At 36.8% G+C, this 11,503-nt stretch overlaps 1 protein-coding gene across 1 annotated transcript; it reads left to right on the top strand.

Moving 5' to 3' along the window:
- The first annotated feature begins 167 nt into the window (after positions 1-167).
- Positions 168-10,510, top strand: LOC123318015 (transmembrane channel-like protein 5). The gene is made up of 14 exons (XM_044904674.1): positions 168-565; positions 632-749; positions 827-974; positions 1,145-1,393; positions 6,142-6,287; positions 6,576-6,726; positions 6,825-7,063; positions 7,473-7,593; positions 8,398-8,507; positions 8,671-8,964; positions 9,109-9,261; positions 9,386-9,519; positions 9,626-9,712; positions 10,337-10,510. The coding sequence occupies exons 1-14, from the start codon at positions 358-360 to the stop codon at positions 10,387-10,389; spliced, it is 2,211 nt and encodes a 736-aa protein (XP_044760609.1). The 5' UTR covers positions 168-357; the 3' UTR covers positions 10,390-10,510.
- Positions 10,511-11,503: the final 993 nt, after the last annotated feature.

Raw genomic sequence — 11,503 nt, 5'->3', positions numbered from 1 at the left:
ATAATGTAAACAAATGCGACACCTTCAGACGAAAATCCTTGGAAAAATTTCGGCACTGGCAACAAGCAACTTAACGAGAAGTCTGCAACGTCTTTGGTACAAATTCAATCCTACAGGTGGCACTAGCAAAAAGAGACCTGGGAGGTTGACAGATCTTCTAACCTAACTTTCGATGATTTTGATGATAAACAATAACAATGGAAAAGTAATTACAGTTTATCTCCCTAGTAGCTATTCTTTCAAGATATGACCTGATAAAATATTTTCGTCCATGATGAGTGACTTCATTGTGGCTAATTCGAATGAAATAGTGATTTTAAATGAATAAATTCAGATAACTTATAATATATATTCCATATGGAAATGGATAGAGTCAATTTGTTTTCTGATCAAGTTTACTTGAGTGTAGATTGTGAAGGGGATGATAACACATATACCACGAAACCCAGAATTTTGAAATCTGAAGACTTGCCTGGCAGAATTTATACTTTACGGTTTCGTAACAATCTGAAAGAAAAATTAGATGATCAGCATGAACTACAGTTTCAAATGCAGAATCAAAATGGTTCGTTAAAATATGAGAATATGAGAATGAGATCCTCATTTGTTAAGTTTTTCTGCTTTTTTATAGGGGATAATATTGACGGTGCACAAAATATCATTGAGCACCATGCTGATCGGATCGTTTCAAAAATGGAAGAAGATCCAGATTTGATGGAAAACAATTTGGAATCTGAGAAACTGAGGAAGTTTGTAAAATTTTTATCTTCTGATTCCATTTGATATTATTTGGTTTATTCGATTCATTGTAAATTTGTATTTTTAGGAATGTACTTAAACATATGCCTCAAAGCTTAACATTGAAAAGGAGCATAAAAAGAAAGTTGACAAAATCCGTAAATAGAAAACAAAAAGGTCATCCTATAAGTAGTTTCAAAAGACTGCAATATAGATTGACCATGAAGTATTATCAGGTATGTTTTTACCATTGTTATGATCAAAGAAGCAGCTTTACTGTTTCACAAAAAGTTGATGGCAGTCATTCAATTACCAGAATCAAATGAATTTTTTAATATATTAAATAATAAATAATTTGAATCTCAGTCTTAAGTTAGTTAACTTATTTTGAAATATTTTATTTCAGATGAAAACTAAACTTCAGGATACAATTGATTCATATGAACTATGGTATTCCTCCCTGAAAACTATTGAAGGTCATTTCGGATCTGCGACCTCATCTTACTTCAGATTCCTAAGATGGCTGTTCCTTATAAACTTATTTGTTATGGCTGTGACCCTTTTATTCATTGTTGTGCCTCAGTTAACTTTCAGAAGTAGCTCAAATATACTTCGTCAAGAAAAATTCAAATTGGTGGATATTCTAACTGGAGAGGTTTGATAATCATTGATTTCTTTTATCGCATTATGAATTTCCATTGATTTCGAAAGAGAGTTTTCAGAAGCTTTCTTATTACTTGGTGCAATTCAGAACGAGATTTATTAGAAGAAATTGTTGAGCTAACAATACCTATTTAATCTAACTTGAATATTTTGAATTTCATTGTAAGAGAATGTTCATGTTAAATGTTATAGTTATTTTTCCAACAAGTGTGGAAAGTGATTCTTTCCTGCACACGATGACTGCCGTTGACCGAACGACAAGAAGTGGGCGTTCCCATATTTTCCTGTCCTCATTTTACCTCTGAAAGTATTAGTTTCTCGCACTAATGCGGAAAAATGACTTTCCGGCACTAGCCGGGAAAAATCACTTTCCCGCATTTGTGAGTCAGTGCGGGAAAGTGAGTAGATATCTTATTAACACAGGCTGAAGAACTTCGGTTGATAGTTTTTGCGAGTTATGACTTAAGCCTTGCAGCTTTCACATTCCTCTTCAGAGGAACATTCACTTATCCAAGATATCTCAGATATCAAAAGGATTAAGCTCTGTTGGAGCTCTTTCCAGGTTTTAGGGCTCGTGGAGATGGTCGGGTTCGGGCCGCTCCTCGGCTCCTTGCCGGTTGGATTCCTGATCCACCTGCACTTCCTGTCGAAGCAGACGGTGTTCCTCTGCATTTCCCATGTACTTGCGTACAGTTCTAGCCGTCCCCAGCAGTACCACTTTCTGCATGACTATAATTTCGTCCAACTGAAGTTTCCTCAAGTTCTCTGGTAGTTTCTTTGGTATCAGGTCTGTAGATGAAATGACAATAGGGATGGTCTTGATCTCTTTCAACTTCCACTGTCTCCTGATTTGTTCCTCTAGATCTCTGTATTTAAAAAAAATTTCGGTGTGCCTATCTAGAAGATTATTATTATTTGGAATCGCCACGTCGATGAATAGTGCTCTGTTCTCATCCTTATTCAGCAATAAAAGGTCAGGTCTATTGTGAGCTATTTTCCGATCAGTGAGAATCGTGCGATTCCAGCAGAGCTTGTGATGATTATTTTACAATACAGCATCCGAATGGTAATTGAAATGGGACTTTTGAAATTGGTATTTTGTTGCCAATTCTTGGTGAAGAATCTTGGCGACAGCATCGTGTCTATTTTTGTACTCCGTGCCTGCGAACTTCTGACATCTTCCAGTGATGTGCTGGTTAGTTTCATATGTCGCACAGCCATAACGTCATTCACTGAGGCATCCTTGGCGATATATTTCATGTAGTTCCTTGTCGGAATCACAAATGGTCCTGGATGGCGAAGATGAAGCCCTCTGTCTCGGGAAACAACCTTCCGGAAGTCAACCAGTAGTTCGACGCAGATACGTCGACGTAATCTGGTGCCTTCCATGCAAAGGTTTTCCATCAGTTTCTACATTTTGCTTTCTGCAGTGTTCGACAGTTTCAAAGTGGTCCCGTTTTACTCTACTCCGTTTAGAGATGGAGTTCTGACGAAGCAGCCTTGTTCAGGGTAGTCTTTCTATTTCCTGGGACATGCAATTGGACAAGTCAACAATTCCTCTACCCCTAACCGTGTCGTGACAGCTCTGTCCGTTCTGTTGAGCTTTTGCGGTGATGTTTATTATATTTTGTCAGCATCGTCCTTATTTTTCTCTGTAGAGCCGCTAAATCCGTGGTGATCCAAGAGATTATGCCGAATGAGTAGCTCAGTGCTGAGCAAGCGTAGGTATTAATTACTTTGATCAGATTCTTGCTGTTATGGCCAGTTCTCATTATCCTCCTGAATCTTCGGGTGAACTCCTCCGTTAATTCTTTCTTCATCTGGCTCTGATTGATTTTTCTTGCCTGTTTTATACCTAGATACTTGTCTTGTATTCTTCCGAGAATCCTACCATTTTCAGCATCCATTGCATTTGGTTTTTAGTAGATGCGAAGAGTTTCGAATCCTCCATATAAAGGAGATGATTCTGTTTCATTTTAGTTCTACTGCCGCTCTTGATGGCAAATCCGCTGTCCGTAGAATTAAATCTATTAGACAGGGGATTCAGGGCCATACAGAACCACAGAGGGCTCAGCGAGTCTCCTTGGAAAATTTCGCATCTTATTGGAATAGATCCTGTTGTAATGGAGCCATCTGCTGCTTTCATTTGAAGACTAGTACGCCAGGTTGACATGGCGTTTTCCAGGAACTTAACAATATTGGGATCTACCTTGTAAATCTTCAAGATCCTCAAGAGCCATTCGTGAGATATGGAATCGAATGTCTTTTTGTAGTTTATGTACGCAGCATAAAGATTCCTTCGGTTAGAGAACGCTTGATTGCAGATAACTGAATCTACTATTAGTTGTTCTTTGCATCCTCGGCTGTCTTTGGTGCATCCTTTCTATTGCATGACGATGATGTTATTCCTTTCACAATGGTTATGAAGTCGGTTTGAAATACACGATGTGATTAATTTGTACATCGTTGGAAGACAAGTGATTGGTCGGTACTTGTCGGCTGTGTCTTCTGTATTCATTTGGTCTTTAGGTTAGGTTAGGTAAGGTTAGGTATGTTGTGCCATGTGTTACAAATACGGGCATTTTTTCACAATTTCCATTGACATCATTTATTGCGGAGGTTAATTTGTCGTGCATGATCCATAGTATCTTGATCCAGAAGTTCTGTAAACCATCAGGCCCAGGTGTTTCCAGTTGTGTAGTCCTCTTATAGCTGATATTACTCCTTCAATTGTGATCATGTCATGCTAAATTGTTTCATATTTCATAGCTTCAGATTTTTCATCCTCAATCCATCAGGTATCTCCATTGAACTCAGGTTTCGTTGATAATTGTTCGGTCCAGAATTGTTCAATGGCTTCCTTTGGTGGTAACTTTCCATTTTCTCCATCAGACGATGTGGGTACTCGGTAGAAAGATTCTTCCGACTTTCCGTATGAATTATTGTCCCTTTTTCCGGGCTTAACTGCTCTTATATCTCCTCAGGCTCTCCTCATACAGAGGTAGCTTCTGTTTCAGAGTGTCGAAACAGTGGTGAGCTGTAGCATTGTCCGTTTCTCGTTCTGTATATGTCCTGTTCATATCCATGATTTCTTCGGCAGCTTTTACGATCTTTCTTCCGTGATTCCCGTTCAAGTACTCCGTCAGTCGTCCAATGTCTCTTCTTAGCCTTTCTATTTTTTGTTGTAGAAGTTTCTGCCATGGGGTCTCATGTAATTTGTGTAATCTTGGACAATCGTTGTTCGTTTGGCGAATTTTCGCCCCCTATGATTTTCGCTTTTGTTACTGCTGCACAGTAAATAACTAGATGCAGATATTCCAATGAATTCCCGTTTTGTAGATACTCGGGTAAATCGTCCTTATTCAAGATGTCGATTATGAGCGACAGCTTCTTGGATGTATTGAGTCGAGGAGGTGCCATTCGATGAAGAGGATCTGCTCCTTTCAGTTCGGCAACGTATCTCCTCATGTCAGACTCAACTTGTCTTCCTTATCGTCCTGATGTTCAGGCTCACTTGAGTTGCAAAATGGACTTTCGATATAGAATTCTTCTGGCTGTTGTTGCCCAGGCATGTGAATTTCATCAGAGGTGTTGGTGTTGCTCTCTATTGCTGGCGGACGCTGAAGTTCTTGTTTAATTGCGTTGTTTCGAGCCATTGGTATAAGTTCATTTCTCGAAATCACGCGGTACTGGTCTGCCTCTCGTTGTTCAGTGACATTGAGATTTGGCTAGCAGGCGATGCAGAATTCCTCATGGAGCCTTTTCCTATAGTTGTTCGAGTTTTGCCGTAGTCCCTGGATGGTGTTATGTATGCGCACAATAGTTTCATTCATGAACGTTGTCCACTTCATTCGCTTTCTAACTAACCCGGCTTGGGTGAGCACTGGCTGAATATCCTGCGCAGCACCTTCAGCGGTTTATTATTATTATTATTTTATTACTCGATCCGAATGACGCGAAACGGAGTTCGGTAAAAAGTCCCATGCAAGAAAGACATAAGTTGAGAATATTATATTTCTGCGACCTATTTTTCCCCATTTTCTTCAACTCATTTAGTTTTCTGCACTAGTGCGGGATAAATCTCTTTCTGCCAATAGTCGGTAAGGAATTCATTTTACCAGACGAGTGTGGGGAGATGATTCTTTTGCAACTGAAATGCATATGATAGGTGAAACGATTGGGAGTATGAAATAGTTATTTTCATAGCAAGTGCGGAAAGTCAGTCGTGTGGGGATAAGACACTTGAAGCATGAATTGAAAACATTGTTCTTTCTAATAAGAATTATTTCTGATGCATACCACCCGCTGATATGAATATCAACAAGTGTTACGATCTGAATTGAACTAGCCAATTTGCCATCGTCGGGGCCCCAAATGGAGTACATCACTCCATTTTCTAAAGTACTGCTGGAAAAATACGTGAAAACGAACGGAAGTGAAAAAAATACCTTCTTTTATTCATTTTCATTAATTAATCGGGATAAATGGTTATTTCCTGAAACTTTTAACAAAACTAAAATGAATGCAAACAAACCGAGAGGATTTCAATGTGCTCTCTCTATCACTAATTTTTCCTAGACATATTGGAATGCTTTTCTGTTGTTAATATCAATAACATTGTTGCTACACACATGGTCTTTAACAATGCCAGCAGAAATACTATTGTGTTTCTATATCATTCTAACAATAATACCATAAATGGTTGGTTTATCATGTTTATTTTGTTGCCTTTGTTCACAGGGATTCCTTACTGATACTTTGCTTTATTATGGGTTCTATTCGAATGAGACTGTGAATATTTATGGTTTTTCCTATAATATGCCTTACGCTTTTTTCTACACCATGTTGTTTCTTTATGTTTTCACTTTTTTGGTTTTGAGTTATGGGTTAGTATTTTCATTTTCTTTTATTTTATACATTATCATCTGAGTATTTGAATTTGAACTGGAATTGAATGGATATCAAAAAAGATATGGTAAACTTCTCCAGACTCCACATTATAATTCACTACTTATTCTATTATTTAATCATTTTTGAAACATTTCATTTCCATATTCAGAATTCCAGTATACCTTTTGCGTGGCGCTTCTTTGATGTTACATATAATTGGCACAATTCTAATTTAAAATCGAATACTATTGGTTGCAGTATTTTTTTAACAGTTGAATTTACAGTGTCGCCAATTCTTATCGAAAGAGCTTCATAGAAACTGAAGGAGGATTGCGAAATGTATTTGCTCATAAAATTTTTTGTGGATGGGATTTTGGTATAGCTACTAGGGAAGCTGCCGATTTGAAATCTACTGCCATTTACAACGAATTGAAGGTATTATAAAATTTTCGAAGCTTAAAACCTGAATGAATTCACTCACTGCTTACATCAAAAATTGTATTTTACTTTAAACACAATACAATTTTTTTTAGGAGTTTCTTAGTGAAATTGATTTAGAATGTGAAGAAATCAGTTTGTTGAGAAGAATCAAAAGAAAGTTTATCCTTTTGACTTCCAATGTAATAATATTAGTGCTTTATACATCGATTGGTGTATTTTTATGGTTCATATTGCAAAAGCACACTGAACAGAAAATTGGACCTGTAGTTATAGCTGTTACTGCCAATGTCTTCAATGTTATCATACCTATATTGTTAACCAAAATATCGAGGTAGGAATTCTAGAATTTTATATCAGGGTGCTAGCATTCCTCAATATTTCTGTTTTGAGGGAACGCTTCATTCGTTTCAGGAATCGAATTACTTTTAAGCATGTATGTGAAATTGTTAAAAACCTGTGACTCATTCTTTCCAACGTTTCTTCTTTTGAGTCACACTTAAGGGGAAGTATGTACTCGTATGTACTCTTACCCCTCAAGTTGGAATTTCGTTTCTAAATAAAGTCTGACTTCTTCCGTTAAAAACAAGACCCAAGAAACGTTGGATGGAATTGGCTAATAAATCTTGCAGCAAATGTCCCATCATCAATTTCAATTATATCACATCAACAACTTGAAAGTCTCAAGAAATTTTGTCATTGAGCATCTTGAATTGATTGATTAATATGCATTAAATTTTCAGATATGAAAATTATAGAAGTCAGAAAAATGCCATTGGTATAACATTGATCAGATCTTTCATTTTGGGTTGTGTCATTGTAGGTACACTGGTTACATTTTGGTTAATTCATTCCTTTAGCCAGGTAAGTTTCTGATGAATATCTTATTTTCGATAAAACCATTGCGTTAAGTTTGTTACAAGGATTAATTTCTAAGTTATTTATGGAATAAAAACAGATCTTGATTAAGAGGGAATAAATAATTTGTTGAATATGGAATCATTTTTCTGTCAAACTCTAATTGTATATCCTAGATTTGGGATGTACTTAATCACGGAGGCCCAGGTTCTTTGATTGCTTATGCGCCTATCAGCTGTACCCCTTCTGGATATTCTTAGAATGGCCTCATGGGTTGATCTATCATCTATCTATCACAAGATGATGAGGTGTGAGACCTGTAATGATCTCCTGGGCTCTAGGGTGGCTTGTTCTCATAGCTCCAGTGAAGCAAACACAGGCTACCCTTTGTATTCTATTGATTGTGTTCCTTGTACTGATCTAACTATTGCCTCATAAGTGATTACTGGTCTCACAATCATGACATACATCCATCGCAACATTTTTGGGTTACATCCCCACGTTTTTCAGCCAGACTTCTGCTCGCCATCAAGGCACTGCTTTACTAGCACATGTTTATTCCACGGAAGCTTACTATCTAGGTCTATTTCCCTACTTTCACTCTATGATGTGTCAATTTAGTTCAGAAAGATGGATTTTATAGCTGGAAATTTCCTTTTCCGGGTAAAACAACCAGCTGGTAAACATTGACGCAGAATTGTGATTTATGAATAATTTTTAGAAGGATCGAGCCTTTCAGAGGGGGCGGGCAGCTGCCCCTATGCTCCTCCTTCTGGTGAGGCCCATGATATTCAGCTAAAAATGTTTCAGGAATGCTGGGAAACCTCATTGGGACAAGAAATGTATAGGCTAATTCTTTATGATTTCCTCTTCTGTTTGCTGATTCATGTGATAGATCTCATTCATCGTTTTATGAGTCGGTAAGTTCACTTCATTCCGAGATTGCGTCAGAACTTATTGATATTATTTTGACTTAGAAAGCAATGTTGCCATATTGTTTTATAAGTCAGAATATTGGAATGTATAAGTTCAAGGTTCTTGCATAAAAATTACCTTAATCTTAATGATTTTTTTACATTACAGGATGAAATTTTGCGAAATATCACCCTCATACGAGTTTGATATAGCTAGTAATACTTTAGATCTCATATACAGCCAGTCACTGTTTTGGATGGGTTTCTTCTTTTCCCCTCTTCTATCGATAATTGTGACTATAAGGATGTTCCTTACATGGCATTTAAAGAAATTTTACGTACTTAAATTGTGTAAACCTTCAACTAAGGCGTGGAGAGCTTACCAGACGCAAACGTGGTTCCTAACTCTAACGTTTTTGACTCACTTGGCTACAGGAGGTTCGATATTATTCATTCTGCTCAAGTAAGTATTGTTATTTTTCTCATTGTATGCCTATATATAGTGAATACCATCAAACTTCGCTTATGAAATATAGGAGATAGAGCTGAGCAGACCACTTCGAACATGAAAGATTTGATTTCACATGAATGATAACCTGTATTTCAGGATTCCAGCAACCAACTGTGGCCCATTTCAAGGTCACGATTATATATACCAAGTAATACTTCTACAATTCGACAATGCAACATTCATCCCTTTCAGGCTTGTTGCATACTTGATAAAACCAGGTGTAATTTCATTGATCATCATCGCTTTATGGTAAGAACTCTCTCCACTTTGATAGTTTCTTGTTGTGCCTATTGGTAAAACTCATGCTCAATGGTCATAGCTCATACCAGTATCTTTGAACATATATCATTCTCGTTTATTCATTCTTTTGCAGTGCTCGAGTGTACTATGTCAGAGAAAAAGCGAACGCTCAAAGAGATATGGTCAAAATTTTGAGGAATATGCTGGTTTGGGAAGCCAAAGACAAGAAATTTTTATTACAGAGCATTGCGAACGTTACGAAAGAAGGTTAGTTGTCTTATCATAGCCAATCAATGCAAGAAGAAACGTTCAGTTATATAATTCTTGGAGAACTTGATAATCAGACATTTATGTTTTCATCGTTTTCTTTCAGAATATCAATATGAGCAAGAGTTCCGTCATGAGGATCCCTACACAACCATGCCAAGAATCGAAAGATTTCAATATTCCCAATCTGCAGGTAATAAATCAAAAACAATCAGAAGTATTTGTAGCGAGTAACCAAAAAAAATAGTCGATCAGAAATTGAAACTACTCATTGATTAACAATTCTTAAATCTCCTATCATGTTTTAATTGGTTGCAGCCAGAGTTTAAATTTCGAGTCATGAATTAGTTACAAAATGGCGGTTCTACCTCTCGCTACGGGGGGGGCATCCATATTTTTTTTCGAATGGCAACCGCCATAATGAATTGGACAGATTATTTGGCAGTGACAATGGTTGTTGATCAACGCCCGATTATCATTCGTGATTTTAATTTTTTTTATCAGAAACGTATGGTATATTGAATTTTCAGCCGGCAATATCCATCTGAATCGAATTTTACGGGGTCGTCTTAAATAATCGCGATCGCAGGGGGCTTTAATTTTGAAATTCTATGATATTTAGTTCGGAACACTTATCGATAAGGAGCATTCAAAGTCAACTGCAATTACTCAATCATTCATAAAGACACTGTAGTTGCATTTACCAACTCTAGAGTATCAGGAGAACTCTGGGATTTTGTCATTCATCGTGATATGGCAGTTTTCTGATCATTAAGAAAAAATCAGAAGGTGATTAAATTTAAATTTTCATTTGCAGACCCTTCTACATCCACAGATGAGTTGATTACTTCCTCCAAGTTTGGCTGTTAGTTATTATAGTTAAAGGTGCTACAAAGATATACTCGCTTATTTTTATATAAAAGTTTCTGTACGAAGACGATAGTGTAGTGATGATATATTATTTTTTGCAATAAATTAATTCGCTTGAAAATTATCTTTTTCATTCGAGTTAGTTTTCCTCTCTATACTTCTCAGTTTATCTACTGCCGTTTCATCCATTAAATTTTTATTATTCTGAACAAACGTAGGCAGCAAGGATAAAAAAGTTGATTATAACTTATAAGGATTATTAATAAGAACACGATATCCGATGATCCGAAAAGGCCCCTGATTGGTCAATTATGATAGCTTTCGAGTCGCTTAACTCTCAATAAAAGTAACCGTGATACATATTCTGAAATAGCAACTCTTCTAGTGATAAGTCTGAGAATTTCATCCATTTCGGCGCAACCGTTTGGTCTTGATGAATTTTCAACTGAACTCATCTTTTTCAGGATTTTTCGAAGGTCAGCTTTCGAGTCGTTTATCTCCCAATAAAAGTAACCGTAGATGGAAATGTGATACATATTCTGAAAGAGCAACTCTTCTACCAACAAATCTGAGAATTTCATCCATCTCGGCGCAACCTTTCGGTCTTGACGAATATTTAACTGAACACAGCTTTTTCAGGATTTTTCGAAGGTCAACTTTCGAGCCGTTTTTCTCCCAATAAAAGTAACCGTAGATGGAAATGAGATACGTATTCTGAAAGAGCAACTCTTCTAGTAATAAATATAAGAATTTCATCCATCTTTGCGCAACCTTTCAGTCTAGACGAATTTCTAACTGAACACAGCTTTTTCAGGATTATTCGAAGGTCTGCTTTCGAGTCGTTCATCTCTCAATAAAAGTAACCGTAGATGAAAATGTGTTACATTTTCTGAAAGAGCAACTCTTCTAGTGATAAGTCTGAGAATTTCATCCATTTCGGCGCAACCGTTCGGTCTTGACGAATTTTTAACTGAACCCATCTTTTTCAGGATTTTTTGAAGTTCAGCTTTCGAGTCGTTTATCTCTGAATAAAAGTAACCGTAGATGGGAATGTGATACATTTTCTGAAAAAGCAATTCTTTTAGTAATAAATCTGAGAATTTCATTCATCTCG

Source organism: Coccinella septempunctata, chromosome 7, assembly GCF_907165205.1.
Source record: "Coccinella septempunctata chromosome 7, icCocSept1.1, whole genome shotgun sequence".
Lineage (NCBI taxonomy): Eukaryota > Metazoa > Arthropoda > Insecta > Coleoptera > Coccinellidae > Coccinella > Coccinella septempunctata.
This window is presented reverse-complemented; position numbering and strand designations above follow the sequence as displayed.